Source organism: Selaginella moellendorffii, unplaced genomic scaffold (assembly GCF_000143415.4).
Source record: "Selaginella moellendorffii unplaced genomic scaffold, v1.0 SELMOscaffold_16, whole genome shotgun sequence".
In the NCBI taxonomy this organism is placed as follows: domain Eukaryota; kingdom Viridiplantae; phylum Streptophyta; class Lycopodiopsida; order Selaginellales; family Selaginellaceae; genus Selaginella; species Selaginella moellendorffii.
In genome coordinates this window covers 1,714,322-1,731,531 of record NW_003314277.1, presented here as the reverse complement: position 1 = coordinate 1,731,531, position 17,210 = coordinate 1,714,322, and the positions used below count along the sequence as shown (strand labels likewise).

At 42.2% G+C, this 17,210-nt stretch overlaps 2 protein-coding genes across 2 annotated transcripts; both read right to left on the bottom strand.

Annotated features, from left to right (window-relative positions):
• Positions 1 to 11,488: 11,488 nt before the first annotated feature.
• Positions 11,489 to 12,927, bottom strand: LOC9642541. Its single transcript, XM_024675914.1, has 3 exons — positions 12,901 to 12,927; positions 12,683 to 12,849; positions 11,489 to 12,627 (listed from the first exon to the last, which is right to left on the bottom strand). Coding segments are annotated over exons 1-3 (1,308 nt in total). The 5' UTR covers positions 12,903 to 12,927.
• Positions 12,928 to 14,558: 1,631 nt separating this feature from the next.
• On the bottom strand, positions 14,559 to 16,421 carry LOC112346594. Its single transcript, XM_024675913.1, has 3 exons — positions 16,199 to 16,421; positions 14,977 to 15,349; positions 14,559 to 14,886 (listed from the first exon to the last, which is right to left on the bottom strand). The coding sequence occupies exons 1-3, from the start codon at positions 16,419 to 16,421 to the stop codon at positions 14,559 to 14,561; spliced, it is 924 nt and encodes a 307-aa protein (XP_024531681.1).
• Positions 16,422 to 17,210: the final 789 nt, after the last annotated feature.

Genomic DNA, 17,210 nt, shown 5'->3' with positions numbered 1-17,210 from the left:
TGCAATGGTGGCGCAAAGAACTGAATGATACGCTTGTGGCTTCCTACGTCAAGGGATTCTTTTGTTCAATCACCAAAGTTCCAAGCGTTTTTGGGAGACGAATTGATACTTCCAACTTTGTTTAGATTTTCCCTGCCGGCGAACGCCTATGTCAAGAAGTCCTCCATTTTGTTCCTGGAAGCACGCAAGATCTGGTGGATGCTCTAGTGGGCGCCCATATTCTTCCACTTGGCTGCTTCCTGGGGGCAATCCACAACTCCTTCTCGAACAAAATCCCCCTCTTCAACGTCCACTCAAGCATCGTACCGGTGTCATGTTACCCATTTGTATTGTAACATGAACATTGTCGTTCTCTCTCGCCGCCTCCCTTGTTCAAAGCTGCAAATCTCGCTATTGCTCCCTCAGGCTGGCCTCGATCATATGAGGTTTGCGGCCACAATGAAATAGGTGGTCTGTCAGCTGACAAAGAGAAATTCCAGGTGAGCTGGTACGTCCGAGATCTTTAGTTTATGATCACCAACGAGCTCAAGATCTTGTCGGCGTCACCTTTTGGAGTTGAGTTGCTGAATGTGTCGAGCCTCAAGGAGGTGGAGCGCCAAGAGATCTCTGTCAAGAGCCAGGTTTAAGTCTCCGTGGGCTTGCGAAATCTTTGCTGAACTTGCAATTAATTCTCATAACCCTGCAATATTTGCCACCTCTACTTAAGTTGAAACTATCTATCTCTTGTTTCCCACAACTAGTGAAGCATACATTTAGCTTGGTGTTTATAATCTTTTTCATCAACATAAATCAAATAAGGCATATGCCCCTCAAAAAATTTTATATTTCCCAATCTATCTTTATAATTTGCTACAGGTTGCATGTAATAATGTTATTTAATTAAATAGATCACACATTTATATAGATAAACCACAATTTTCTTTAATGATTAGATACCAAAATGAAGTTTGGTGAGAGTTCCAAGTTTACATTTGATTAGTTACTTTATATAATTGTATTTCCTTTAAGTAATTGATATCTTTCTTGTAATAATCATATTGCGAGTGTTCATTTTTCTTTTATAAAACCAAGTCATGACTTTTTGTTGGATCATATGTAAGGATGGTCATGTCTCTTGCTTCTAACAACCAAGAATTTAGAGCCTCAGCAATATTAGACGTTAAGTAAAACATTAACCTTGAAAGAAAGAAGTTATCTAATGCTCAAGCAATGACCGTCCAATTCAATTTGTTGCAAAGGAAATTTGAGACTTAATCTCTTTTACTACTTCTGTAAATGCCATTTCCTTTCTTTGTCTCTTTCGAATTCTTTTCTAAAATTCTTTGTAAAATATCTTAAGCAATAACCATGAGATATATTTCCAAACACAGCATGGAAAACTTTCAGGATGAATGTCAATCTAGTAAGTATATCCCTTAGCAAACACTTTTGGAGAAACCATTTTTAATTATTGCAATTTTCATTATCACATAAGCCATTTACATTAACACCTATAGCTGTCACTAAAGTGCTTTTGTAATTGCCTTTCAAATGAGTCCCACCCATAGCATTCAGATTTTGCCAAAAGCAAAACCCCATCAAACAAGTAACATAATTTTCCACAACCTTATCATAAAAGTTTCTAAGCTTTAAATAAGTATCATTGTAGTCTGCACTAAGAACCTTTGCATATTGAGTCTAGTTTTTCAATATTGCTACATAATACACCCTTGTTATTATACTCTATATGTTGGTCCCATTTTAGTTCTATGGCTCGAGAGGCATATTTAGGGAATGTAAAGAGTGTTTTCCTTGCCGTATATCCTGATTTGTAGTATAGCTCTCTACTTGTGTGCATATCTTAGTTTTGTGTCTGATTTGTGTTTAAACCCAAGTTTTATACCATATTAATTGATGGTGTACTCATATTTTCACATTATACCACTAGTATATTAAAATTACATTAGACTCCATCTAGCTCTATTTTGCATATTAGCCTTAGCATTGAGATGCTAAATGTTTTAGAATAGTCTCCCCCGGCTGGCCCGCCCGCCCGCCCACCCCCCGCCCCCTAAGTAACACATGCTTTGGGCTTTCACCCCAAGCCTTCTTTAGTGCCAGGAGTTACTCTTCGGGACTAACTCGAACACGGGACTTGAACATGGGACAAACACTATTGTGTTCAAGTCAATCTTTACATTCCGTACATATGCTAAATTAACAAATCTGGACACTTGCACACTAAGGCTAAAAAGAAGAGAAACACTTTGCATATCACTCTTTCAGCTAAATCTACTATTGTGCCATAGCTTATTGGAAAGAGGGGTTCTTAAGCTACTCAACACCATAAACACCATAGGAAATTGTGATTGAAAATTCTGGTCTAAAAGCAAATGTGCCTAAGGAAGCCCTCAAGAAAGATCCTAAACTGATGTTCCTAGTGTAACCACTAAGTCTAGATCCAGGCGTCTATAATTAGCCAATAGAACAAAACGAGACTAACACCAAGGGCATGATACCAAAGGTGTCTGATGGACATATTAAACTACCATATAACGATATTGAAGGACTAGACTCAATATTATAAGGGTTCTTGATACTAGCAAGTGCAAGCCAATGACAAGAGTTTCTCAAACTAGGTTGAATCTACTTAGCAAGAAACATATAGGAGTTCCTACATTATGTTTATCCGATTTAAGTACATGGCCATTGATTAGTTTCTCAACTACCTCAAGTGGGAATTATAAAAGGAACCAACTATACCGACCTCATGTTGTCATGGCAGTAAAGAAAGAATGTTCATAAGGACTGGCCAACAAGTATTTTTCAATACCCGAAGTCACATTCGTGACACTTTCCCCCCCTTGGGGAAGATTAACGTCCTCGTTGATGCATACCCGAGTTTAGCAAACGGTCAAAGAAATAACTCCAAAAGTTAACGGAAAGCACACTATGTGGGAAACACACCAACTTAAATGAGTTATGGAACGACCTCTCCTCTATGTCCAAAGACGTTAAGACTCAGACACCTTCTGGCTGTCACTGACAAGGAAATGACTAACAGAGTTAACCACCCTTGTTACTCCGAGTATCATTTGGCTTACAAAGGAATGATACATCCTTACCTACAGGGACATAAGGAGAGGGCTAGAAGCCCAACTTCCCTTGAGCAAGGAATCAACCTTGTTAGGAAGATTTAGACAACTATTATAAATTGGAATATGAAGTTGTTTACACAACCACACCCCTTTTAAAAAATGAGTCATCAAGAGAGAGGTGGGGACTTGTGATCAGTTTATAATAGTTATCTCCATGGTTATAGATTGAACCCATGCACCGAAGTGTCGAAATCAGCTTGCCAAAACTGACCCAAGTACTAACAAACAAGAGAACCAAAACTTTGATTTATAGAAATATATTACTTTATTGATTTGCAAGATTTATTACAAAATTTATAAAAGTTAGTTTTTATTACAATCCTTATAGTCCGTGACAAGCTCATGAGCATCTGTAAGATTCCTAAGAGGTTCTTAAATTGATTCACAAGTCGGGTAACCTTTCCACTTAATTAGATATTCTTTAGAACAACCACTACGAGCCTTGTGGAACAAGAGAATCGACCTCATACTCAAGGTCACTATTTACAACTTCGAAGGGGGACGAATGTCTATAGAGTGATCCACAACAATACGATATGGTGTTAGTAAATTGACATGAAACACATCATGTACACGAGATAACTCATCTAGAAAAACCAACTTATAAGATACATCACCAACTCGCTTTAATACCCGATAGGGCTTAATATATCTTGGTAATAGTTTTCGAGACAAAGATCCCTTAATATTCAAGTTCCAGGAAGATAGCCACATCTCGACGATGTTGATCCTTATTATGTCCATACCTATCCTGAGCTTTGCCTATCACCCTACCTTCCTTAATTCCTCTTCTGGAACATACACCCTCGTTTTCTTGTAATAGATGAGTCCATTGCGTTTTATATAGCCCGTTTTCTCTTCCGTTGGCAACTCACTTCTCTGGTGAGCTTCCCGTGCCTCTAGATTCCTCAGCAACACTTCTTGTGCTAGACCATCATTCTCATATGCTGTCCGCACATCATCCCAAAAGGTTGTTGTCGCGTTGGATATCACCAACTTCAAGCTCGCTTTTCGACTTAGTGCATCCACCACGATGTTGCTCTTCCCAGGCTTGTACAGAATCTTGCAATCGAACTCAGCCAAAGCATTGGCCCACCGACCCTGTTTCCCTCTCAAGTCGGGCTATGACAAGAAGTGTTTCATTGCCACATTGTCCGTGTAAACCTTGAAGTGTCTCCCAAGGTAGTGTCGCCACTCCTTGAGCGCCTTAACCACCACAAACAATTCCTTCTCATGGGCAGGCCATTTCTGTTGAGCCTTGTCCAACTTTTTCGAGAAGAACGCTACTGGATGGTTGTTTTGCTTCAAAACTGCGCCCAATGCAAAGTCTGAAGCATCTGTTTCTACCTCGAAGTCCTTACCAAAGTCTGGTAACGCCAACACAGGAGCCTTCCTCAACTTCTTCTTGAGGTGAACAAATGTTGCCTCGCATTCTGCTATCCATACCATCTTCCCTTTTCCTGTTTGGTCCGTTAAGGGTAGGGCTACTCTCGAATAGTGTTTGATAAACTTTCGATAGTAATTGCATAGCCCCAAGAATGCCCTTAACTCGTGTACATTCGATGGTCACTCCCAATCCTGGATTGCTTGGACTTTCTCAGGGTCCACTTTGAGCCCGTCTTTGCCTACCACATGCCCAAGAAACTTTACCTCTTGTTGAGCAAAGTCACATTTGCTCTCTTTAGCATATAGCCGGTGTTCCCTTAGTTTCTCAAACACCTTTGTCAAGTGTTCGACATGCTCCTCTAGCGTTTCGCTATAAATCAAGATGTCGTCAATATAGACGACCACAAAGTGATCTAGATAGGGTACAAAGATGTGGTTCATCAACGCCGAAAACGTTGCTGGCGCATTGCATAGCCCGAAGGGCATCACCAAGAAACTCAAAGCTCCCATACCTTGTTCGACAGGTTGTCTTCTCAACATCTTCCTCTGCTACCCTGATCTGGGAGTATCTTGACCTTAGGTCAATCCTCGAGAAGTATTTTGCTTTTCCCAACCTATCGAACAGGTCCTCAATCCTTGGTAAAGGGTACTTGTTCTTCTTTGTATACTTGTTGAGCAACCGGTAGTCTATGCACATGCGCATGGATCCATCTTTCTTTTTCACAAATAACACTGGCACCCCATACGGTGACTTGCTCAACCTAACATACCCTTTGTCCACCAACTCCTCTAGTTGGCACTTGAGCTCCTCAAATTCCTTTTCATTCAAATGATAGGGGGGACAAACCACCGCCTCAGCACCCTCAACTAGCTCAATCTTATGTTCTATCGGTCATGTGGGGGGCAACCCCATTGGTAGCTCCTCCGGCATGGTATCCTGGAATTGGTTCAACAGCCGCTGGATCACTAAAGGTACTTCTTTTGTTCTCGTCTTTTTGTCACTTTTCACCGAGAGTAAGCACAAAAATGTTGCCTTGGTTCTTTTAGTGAGTTGTCCTCTCGTAAACACCACGTTTAAGCAAGAATCTTTGGCCTTGCATTGCTCTACCTTTAGATCCTGGGCCTCCACCCTGGATCTTCTTCCTTGGGCATTTGCTAGTACCACAAGGTTCCTACCTTGTACATGTAGGGCTACCACGAACCGATTGAATCAATCCATCCCGAAGATCACGTCAAATCCCACCATGTCCGACACAGTGAAATCCATGCCTACTTTCCATGTCCCTACTTCGACTCTCGCTTGTCGAAGTACCTCATCGGTGCTTTGGCTACCTTGAACAAACTCTGTAATCCTTGGTTCACCCAACCGCTGCACTGTTAGTCTGGCTTACCGGACTATGTCTGCAGCCACAAAATTATCCGAAGCACCCATGTCAATAAGGATCTTAACAAAGCTACTTTCGAGCTTCCCTCGGAGGGCTAGTAGATGTCGCGAATGACTCTCTACCAAAGTTGCTTGTGTAATGAGTAACTTTGTGCTAGGGACTGGATCACATGCCTCATTTTGGATTTCACTCGACTTAATGGCCATATTGGCTACATTCCCTTGAAAAGTATCTCGCTTCACCGCAATTGTAGCATATGTTGTTTCCCACGCTACTAACCAACTTGCCCTTCTTATCCATGGGTTTGTTTCTTTTTGCTTGACTTCCCCACGTATTTGCTCACTGGCCACCGAATTTGCCTTTCCAGAACCCCGATGACTCATTCTTAGAGAAACTCTTCTTGAATTTCCCTTTGCTATACGTTCCCCTTGGTTTGGCCCCTTTGCTAAATGTGGACCCCGACCCCGTCGTGTTCCCCTTTCGCAGATTATCGTTGAAATGCACGCTTCCTTGTAGTTGGTTGGGTTCCAACGCATCACCTCACCACAAGCCCAGGTTTGCAAGCCTGATATGAAGGCATGGAACGCATCCATATCCCCCATATCCGTGACAAGTATCCTCTTTGCCATAAACCCATTCACATACTCTTGAATGGTTCCGGTCTACTTCAGCCTACTTAGCTCGTCTCTTAGATGCAGAGTAGCATTCGGAGGAACGTAAGTCGTGCGGATCCTCACCTTCATCATTTCCCAAATGGCCACCGGTCCTTCGTTGGCCTCTGTCATTCTCCACCAAGACTTAGCATTATCTGCCAAGTATGGTTTTGCACATGAGACCTTCTCCGAGTTCGGTAACCGCAACGCTCGAAAGTAGTCCTCCATATCGTAAAACTAATCCTCCACCACCTTATAGTCGTTCACTCCCTTGAAAACCGGTAGAGGCTTTGGTTTGTACTTGGGAACTACCTGAGGGACTGATTCCACTTTGGTCTGTTCGTACTTGTTTGGTTCTGCCTCCGTCCCTACCGAAGGTCCGCACCTTCTACGCTACCAGCATCCGCAGTCCTTTGTTTTTCTTCCACTTCTCATCATGCTTTAGCTTGCGTACGAGAGTTTCCAGCAAGGCATTGGTCTGTGCCAATTGTCCTTCTAGAATGTCCAATCGAGCCTTGGACGACCGAACCTCGCCACCAGACTCTTGTTTGGAAGTTTCCTCACTGGAGTCCTCCTCATGCAAGGATTCCTCATCCATAGCCTCTTGTTCGACCGGAGGCTCTAGCTCTCGGAGGTTCTGTCTCCGCCTTGGTTTGTTTACACCTCGCCTTTGCCATCTCCCAGCAATTCGCCTCTATCCTTCACTAGAACTGAGGAAAAGGCTCCAATACCAAATTGTAAGCCACAAATTTTTCCCTTCCAATTTGCTAGCTTACCTCATCTATCCGACCAACACCGCCTTGGCTTTAGCTAAGTTCCCTCGCCAAGGTTCCCGCCTATGGTACCAACTCCTACTTGGTCCTACTTGGTCCTACTTGGTTTCAGTTACTCACTGCATGAGTAACGGAGCATTAGCCATCCATCCACAGATTCCCAAATCTCTCCCAATCCCCCTCCCCGGGTTAGACTAGACTTAAGGTTCGGCTACACTCCCTACAGGCACAAGCAGCCAAGCACACCAAGCCTCCAAGTTCCCAACATCCCTTGGTACCACAAGACTTGATCATGGGATCCTCTAAATCCCAAGTCTTTGGTGCAACACATGTTTCAGGATGCCGGGGCAAAACACCGTGGCCTAACGGCCCGGTATGGGTACCTCTACCCCCCCCACTTCCATCCCAAAGGGAAGGTCCAAGCCCCTAGGAAGGGCGAGGACCAATGAGCCACAAGGTACTCAAGTGAGGCACCACTCCACATGAGCCGGGAGCACTGCAGTTGGTTTCCTTTTCGGGAGTGGGAGTTGCTCTTGAGCACTTCTTTGGGTGGCCCCTCCAGCACCACTCGAATCCATGCTCACTCCCACCCAAGGCCCCTCGGCCCTAGTCTCAACCTCAAGTCAGTTTGGAAGCACCACTGGAAAGTTCCTTCAATGGACCTCACTATCCCTACTATACTTCTGGAACCCTCTGCAACCCCTAAACCGGGTCTTGAACTTGATCTCGGACTCGATCTCAGACCCGACTTTGGACTCGGTCTTGGACTCGATGTCAGACTCGATCTCAGACCCGATCTCGGACTTGACTTCGGACTCGATCTCGGACTCGATCTCGGACTCGGTCTCGGACCCAATCTCGAATCTCGGACTCTGTCTTGAACTCGGTCTCGAACTCGGCCTCGAACTCGGTCTCCGAATTGGCCTCGGGCTCGATTTCGGAATCTATCTCGAACTCAGTTTTAGAGTCGATCTTGGACTCAATCTCATACTCTTTCCCATCCGATAAACTCTTTGTCATTTCGGTCATGCTTTCAGGGATTCTTTAGCCTACGACACCTCGGGGAGTTGGTTCTTTACAGGAGCATCCACAGACGAAAGTATCCACTATGGGACTACGGTACAGGTGGATGACTAGTTGCCTCACATGGAATAATTGGTCTACACAATAGAAGGATTGGTAGATTCAGTGCGGAAATGGAAGTGCTAATTCCTCTTGGCTCAGTAGGGGTTGTTAATTAATAGTCAATGAGGACATTGACATCTCTGAAGGGGGTTCCCCTAGGGGTTGTTAATTAATAGTCAATAAGGACATTGACATCTCTGAAGGGGGGGGGGTGAGTGTAGCGCATGTGATCATGGGATGAGATTTAGATATATTATCACTGTGAATCCTTAGAACCTTGGGGGATAAATAGGGATAAAATAGCCACTAAGGACTAAGGCTCTCTTATTAAGCAATTGCTCTTTTTCCAGTTGGTTTAAAGGGAGAGAGATAAAGTGCACTACAACAATCTTCAACAATCGATCCACAACCATCATCAAAATATCATAACATTTAGACTTCAACAAGCAAGTGACGAAATCAAGTGTTATATTCTGAAATGGCCATGCTAGTGCTAGAGTGCATTGCAACTTTCCAACCTGCTTTAACATTATAGTATAGGTAATACAAAGAAGTTATCTAATTACTTAAAGAGATAGGTTATTTAGAGGTATATAGAGCAGGAACGGACATAATTTGCTACATTACCTTCCATACTAGACTAGAAAAATCCCTTTTTCAATGAAGCAAGAATCTTTCATTTTCCACCATGTCTTGCTGCTAAAACATCATGATGTTCCTATAGAAACAATTATTGCAAATCCTTAGAGGGAAGATATAATCTTTTTTGCTTACAGAAAGTAAACCCATCCCAAATTGAGAAGTGAAATTTCGAATTGGCACGACTAACAACTTTTGCCACTTCACTACCAAAGTTCTGCTTCAATAACACCACATAGTGCAAAATTACATTTGCCAATGGATCACTTCCATACGAAACCCAAATGTCCTCCAACCAATCTGAACTAATTGCCGATATTGCCCAGAACTGAGCTTGACGACTCAATGCATCTGGAACAATATTGTCTTTACTAGGTTTATAGATGATTTCAATATCAAATTTAGTAAGCTTCTCTTGCCAATGAGCCTACTTCAAAATAAACTTAAGCTATATAGCAAAATAGCTTAGTGTGTTCCCAAATAGTGCCTCCAATGTTCCAATGCTAACACTATAGCAAACATCTCTTTTTCGTGCGTTGACCATTTTCATTAGGTTTCATCCAATTTCTTGGAATAGAACGCATGGGACAACTGTGTCGCTTTAATGGAACACCAACCACACTGTCACAATCTTGCTATAACAACAATATAGCATAGCCAAATACATCATAATGCACTTCAAAAGGTTTATCAAGATTTAAGATCTCGAGAATATGAACCGTAGTCAAGATTTCCTTCAACTATATAAAAGCACATTGACAAGTTGGTGTCCAATGAAACAATATACTACTCTTCGTTAACTCAATAAATAGAAGAGAAATTCTTGCAAAATTATAGACAAAATTGCAATAATATCCCACCAAATCGAAAAAGGTATAAGACCTGATGAGATATCAAGAGAATTTTATTAAAATCTCCACTTTATTTGTATTTCAGGACTTGTACTAAACAAGATTAAATCCAACACCAAGTTGAGAATTAAAATAAATCAAAATCATAAAATTAAAAATTCCTAATTCATATTTTGATATTAATAGCCAACTATATATCATGAAACACTGATCAAACATCTCACAACTTTATAAGGACCTCATGAAAGGAAAAACAGAAATTTTACATCATATTTTCTAGTCTATACATATAAAACTCTATAACCTATGCTCCTTTTTAATTAGTTAAATTTAAAAATTAATTTAGATTTTACTAAATTTAGTGTTCTTAATCTAAAACTAACATTAATTATAATTACTTGCCAAATAAGTTATCAAAAACTTTAACCTATTCACATTAACACCAAAAGCAACACTTTGCAATCTAAATTAAATGGAGGATTGCCATCTGTAATTTCTTGAGAGCTAGTTTTCTCATTGAAGGCACTATAGATAGTGTGGTAATAATAGAATTTTTAAATGGAATGCCATTAGTTTTAGCTATTCATTGATAAATCTAAGTTTAAAAGGTATTGTTATAAAAGCCCGATTAAAAATTTTCATAATTTTGGGAGAAGCAAGATAGTTAGAAGGTTTTTTTATTTTTACCTATGGCAAAGTATATATAAAAGTGGTATATCTATGTATTTAATTTTCATGTTGCTCAAACCTCAAACAATTTTGTGTAAAAAATTCAAATGACATGCAATGAATATTCAAATAAATGTCTAATATACCCCATCTCATGCTCCATTGGTTAAACAAAGCTTGAAGGAACATAAGAAGGCTTAAAATATTCATCCGAGCTAAATGTTTGAACCTTATGGAGGTTCTAAGTTTCCAATTAATGTATTACATCCTTAGCAATACTGCAAGCTCTGTTTGTGCCATTTTCTTAGACATCTAAAATATCAATGTCCCCCATTGTCTTAAACAATTGCTTATAAAACAAAATTACTTTCTTGTAAGGCTCTCTCTAGAGATGGTGTTGAAAAAATAAACAAGAAAATCAAAACTTCAAAAACCAGACTAAGTTGCACCTTATTTCATGTTAAAGTGCTGTGGATAAAAGGCTTAGATCAGGTGCCCCATATTCTATTTATGTCCCTTTCCACTGTTTTGGCCAATTAAATTTACAAACTACTTTCATAAGTGTTGAAAATAGTGGATAATTGGCAAGAAACAGTGGCACCAAATCATGGCATGAATATAGAATCTATATGAACTTAGTTGTCTCACGGTCTCCAGCGATCAGGCATGCCGGGTAGCAAGCTCAAGTTGATCCTCTGTCGATGTTGAGGCTGACCATCTTTTGGACCTTGCATCCCCGTAACTTTTCCTGGCCAGAAAGGGGAATGTTGTGTTCATCGATGCCTGATGCTCTAAGGATCGTGATGAAATTTGAGAGTAAGGACTGACTCTGGAAAACGTTCTATGCAGTAAGAAAAACAATTAAAAGAATTATTTTATATAGTTTGGTGAAGCATGAAGTTTAGATTGGTGTTGATAATCTTCCTCAAGATCATTATAAATATAATAACTTGATTGAGAGGATGTTGCTTCACCAACCTGTAATATTCTGGATGGCATAAACACAGACATTCCTTTAAAATTTTCTGAGATGTCCACATTTGGCTTGATCCATTCCCATGTAGCCAAATTAAATGCAACTGGCAACCAATTCTTAGAAATCCTTATGATGCAAACCAAATCCCCAATCCAGTAGTAACGAAAGCCAGGATCAGGGCAATCTCTAGACATTTCACCTTGGCTATCCCAGCCTTCTCCATACAGATGCTTGACATCCACTTCAGTTACAAACTCCCATGCTTCTTCAGATTTATAAGAGACCATTGCATTTGCAATCTCTGCATTGTCCAGCTTGTCAAGGTAGAGCTTGTAGATGACAAATCCCATAACTAGTTTAGGTTCCTGCCGTTTCCGCTTTGTAGCAACCCACAGAACATAATCCATATCACTGCTAGCACAGCAGTTTTTCAAAACTTTGCCAGCCCAATAGTAAAACTCAACTGGTGACAGGGGATCTGATGTTGCCCAAGGCATGTCTGGATCTACTCCACCTACTGGTGGCAGCAAAAATCTCCAATAGCGGCACCCATGCATCACCTCTAGCAATAAATACCATGTTGTATGAAATGTGTGCCCCAGTGATAGAAACCTCTGCCATCTTTCTGCCTGGGGGCCCTCCTTTGGGAACAAACGGTCCCAACAATCCGTTCTTGAGTCATATTCTAGTGCATCATCCCAGAATGCAGCTATGCCGGTATCTGGAATGGCTAGAACCCTGTAGTGGCCATCACTGTCCACCTGTATTTCCACCTCGAATGCGTTGCTTGAAAACTTACAGTCAGAACTGGGATCATTGGATCTTGCCATCACAATTGGAAGCTGTTTCCATTCGTTTGTAATGGGGTTCCCAACCACGAGAGCTAGAAGTGTCTCAACTTCATGGTAGAGTCGATTGCACACTAGGCCCTTGTAAGAAGCCACAATGCTAGAGAATTTGCTCAAGTGGAGATCATTACTAGAGACTTTTGCTTGGCTCCCAAATAAAGGGAACCAAACAATGGCCTCAGAACCTGATTTTTTTTTTTTTTAAAAAAGAAATTGCTATGAACAAAGCATTTCTCTTACCTTCAGTGTTAGCCATGAGTACCCATGGACCATAAGCTTGTAAATATTGTTCCAAATTGGCTAGAATTAAGGTGTGCCATTTGTTGCAAACATATTGCGCACGAAACAAGTCTGCAATCCCCAGATGCAGAAAAATTAAGAGTAGGAGTTCGTCGCTTAAATCCTCCCTGTAAGAACCAGAAAAATTCATTGCTAACGATTGCAGATGTAAAACTCACATATGCGCACGCCCTATAGGGTTCGTGGGAAATTTAGGTATAGGGCTTTCGTGGGCAAACTCGAATGTCGGCATGAGCACAAGCGTAGAAGTCGCCGGCGAGTTCCTGCAGAATCTCGCCAATCTTTGCGCGCTGGTGCGATGCCAGGGATGCCCAGATGCGTCCCAGCGACGTTCTTCATGGATTCTTTCGAAACATCAGCCGGACCTCGCTCCTTTGCATCCCGAAGCTGATGAAGTAGTCCACCTTCCTGGCCAGCCTAACTTCAGAGGCGACGATCTGGGGAATGCTGGTCGGATGCTGGGAAGGATCGGCGCCTCGTAACGGTAGTTGGATGGTTTCGAGCTACACCAGACATGGATCCAAAGGTGGGTTGTGAGGAAGATTGTTTCGCTTTACTTTTGTTTCGTTTTGCAGATTACCATGGCAGGTTATGTATCGCCAGCTTTCGTGGCTGCCAGAACGTCATTGTGAGCGGCACAGGAATACCTGCTTACAAAAACTTGAAGAAGACCATATACCATCCATGGCATACTTAAGCGGTCGAACATACCCTTCTGGGCGTGGCAGAATATGATCAAAACATATCGATACAATTGACCAATCAAAAAGGAAGGAAAAGAAGAGAAATAAGACATAGAAAGAAGAACCTACTGTACACTCGCCTTGTCCCGCTTTATCCATACTGTCCTAGTGTGAACCAATTCCTAACATCACCCCCTCACATGTAGAGACTGAACTCTGTCCTCAGAAACACCGGGTTCCACTGGAATGTTAGAACTAAGCTGTGGTAGGCATGGACTGGGCAGGTAGGGATGTGTGGCGTGGCGTGTGCAGCTTAGGGGGGCACAACCAGGATGTGTGGCATGTTCAGATTATGGGGGAGTGTTAGAACTAAGCTGAACATGCACACAACCAGGGCAGGTAGCTCAGTGGTAGAGCACTTGACATTGGTGTAGGAGGTCCTGGGTTTCAATCCCCGGCTTGTCCAGATCCATTTTTCAACATGGAAGAGGTCCTGGATTTGGAGAGATCCATGAGTCTGTCTCAGTGCTAGTACCTTGCCACTGGACGAGGAAACAAGGAACTACACGATGCCGAAGTTGGTGTACATCAACCTGCAGGATCTGCTCTGGAGCCAACAACTGTTTATCCTCAAACAAAACTTCTGGAAGTGGACTGAAGCAGAAGGACACAGAGGCCAGAAGCTTCAAACAGAATGCCACCTCGTTGATCTTTTCTTGAACAACGATGGACCAAAAGATCGTGGATGAAACTTCAATCGTGGTGATTCTCTCCGACCCAGAGTGTATTGCTGTGGCCGAAAACGAATGTAGGCATAGTCTCCCACCTCAAAAGTCCGTGTAGAGCAGTGTTGATCAGCATATCCTTTCATAGTGTCCCGAGACGTTGATGGATCAAGTTAAGAGTGTCTGGAGATACTCAGTCACCGATGGTTCTGTACATTCTGCAGAAGGAAAAGGAAACTTGTGTACTTGTTGTCCATAGAACACTGAATAAGGTGAAACTCCCAAAGTAGCATGGCAAGAAGTGTTTAAGCGAACTCCGCAAAAGGAAGCCACCTGAGCCATGAGGATGGACAGTCCAGAGTGTAGCTGCGTAAATATGTGTTTGATTTGTCCTTTCAGTTTGCCCATCTAACTGAGGGTGGGATGCTGAACTGAAGGAAAGCTTGACGCCCATAGACTGGAAGAGTTGGTGCCAGAGACACTGAGAAACTTTGGATCCCTGTCTGAAACAATCTTGCGAGGCAATCCATGGAAACAAACAACTTCAGAGCAGAAAAGCTCTGCAATATCCTTAGCTGACGCTGTTGATTTTGTTGGGAATAAAACGACCAACTTTGGAGAAGCGATCCGAACCAATGGCAATCCCATGAAGAAATCCATACTAATGCTGTCAAATGGGCCATTAGCGAAGAAGAGGATGAAGCAACCCTGGATTTGGAACCGTCTCATGCTTTGTCTGCTGACACACCAAGCATTCACAAACCCATCACTTCACCTCCTTCTGGATCCCCTTCCAATAAAACATGGTTTTGATCACCGAGATCACCTGGGTTTGATCACCTGGGTTTTGATCACCTGGTTTTGATCACCGAAAACCCGCTTCTCTTCTGCATTCCCGCCTGGATGACCTGCAACAAAACTAGAATGGCATTCACGAAAAACTTGACGTTGGAGGTCATGTCTGCCACTCAAAACTGGGCATCTTTTCCGCCATAAGAGACCGTCATCTAGTATGAACTTTGGATACGGGTTGCCAGCAGATAACGTCTGACAAGCAGAGGCAAGAGTTGGATCCTCAAGATATGTATCCCGAATTGCCTGCAGAAACTCGGGTTGCTGGCGGGAAACATCATACATTGCAGATCCTTTTGGTTTTGCAAACATGCAAGAAAATGCGTTAGGAATGATGTTGAAATTACCTGGCTTATACTCAATGGTAAAGTCAAGTGATTGGAGATCCTCAATCCAATGACGTTGCTTCTTGTTGGAGATGATTCTAGTCCAAAAGAAAACATAGACTAAGATGATCAACACGTAGGCAAAAGTGACACAAAGAAAGATAGTGGTGCCACTTTCGAATAACATGAAGCACCGTTGTCATCTCTTGTTCATAGACGGCCATGCGGGATTCCACAAGAGAAAATCAGCGACTCTCAAAGGCAATAAACTGTAAGTTGTATACCTCCCACTCCCACGTCCAAAGCATCAATTTCCACGATGAACTCCTTTGAAAAATCTAGAAGAGCGAGGCTGGAGCTGCTAGAATTTGTTCCTTCAAGGCTTGAAATGAACTTTGAGCAGCTTCAAACCAAGAGAAGTTGGATGAGTGAATGATATCTGTAAGAGGAGCTACTATTGATGTAAAGTGCTGCACAAACTTGCGAAGGTAGTTAGCAAAGCCCAAAAATGCTTGAAGTTGCTTCAATGATGAAGGTTCAAGCCACTTGTACTCAAACAGCATGGCATGGTGGCAAAATTATCCAAGTGTAACTTCGGTATAACTGAGATCACACATCTGGGGTTTCAAAGTTTCCAACGGGTAGTTGATGGCTGATCCAAATAAGTGCTATTAGTAATACGGTTGAGATATGCCAAGAATAGCTGAAGAACATCTGTGCCAAGAACAGATAAGTCTATCATCAAAGAAAACTACAACGAACTTGAAGAGGAATGTGGCCTGAAAGGTAGCAGGGGCATTAGACAAGCCAAAAGGCATTACACAAATTCAAAAAGCCCCCTGTGTGTCCAAAATGTTGTTTTATGTTGACCTGCAGCTGCCACCCTGATCTGATAATCTATCTTGCTGAAAAACTTAGCATGACATTGTCCCTTATTCAGCACTCGATAATCCACGCACAGTTGCCATGTGCCATCCTTCTTCAAAACTAGAAGCACCGGGGATGCAAACGCACTAGTGTTCTCAAAGATCATCCCTTGCTGAAGAAGATCCTCGACCATGGAGTTTACAATTTCACGTTTGTCTCGTGTCATGCATATAATCGGCCAAGTGATAGAAGAAACTCTTGGCTCCAAGTCAATATGGTGCTATACTCCTGTGCGGTCACTGATAAATGCTGAAAGTGAGCACCTAAACACAAGAAGGTGTGCCTCAAGGATGGCACACAATGCACTTCTACTTCACAACACTCTTTGCCATCACCACTTCCTCCACTGAGATATTGTAGAGGTGATCGTTTGCTTTCTTCTTAGCTGCTTTCTTCACTGCTTTCTTTTGATCTGCATCTTTCTCGATTACCTCCCTGTTAGACAAACTTGCTAAGGTCTCTGCTTTCTTCACTGCTTTTTTTTTTTATTCTATCATCTAATAGTTGATAGTTGACACTACTCCCTAGGCTGTCAGGTAGGTTCATCCCTATGAATACTTGTCAAGGCATGGTAGAAAGTGCAAAGCTATCTTCCTAGTTTGGAGGAGAATAACGGAAGAAAATGTATGAGGCCAAAAGGCAAGTAATAAAGGGATAGAACCGAACTATAGGAATTGACAGGCATGATCAAGGGTGGTTATGCAAGTTGGGAGTGGAGAATTAAGTGGGTGTTCAAGCATGTTGTTACTAGTGACTGGGATGCCATAGAGAGTCTAAAGCATGGGATTGTCCATGTAGAACTATATGATAATTGGGAAGTTTGCGAAAGGAGAAACCTTAGCAAACTAAGAAATAGAGTTCCTTGAACGTTCCCCTAAGTAGATAAGTACCTAGTTAGCCAAGGGTAAATGGTTTATAGAACGCGCAAAATCAGAGTGGCGCAACAGAAGCGTGG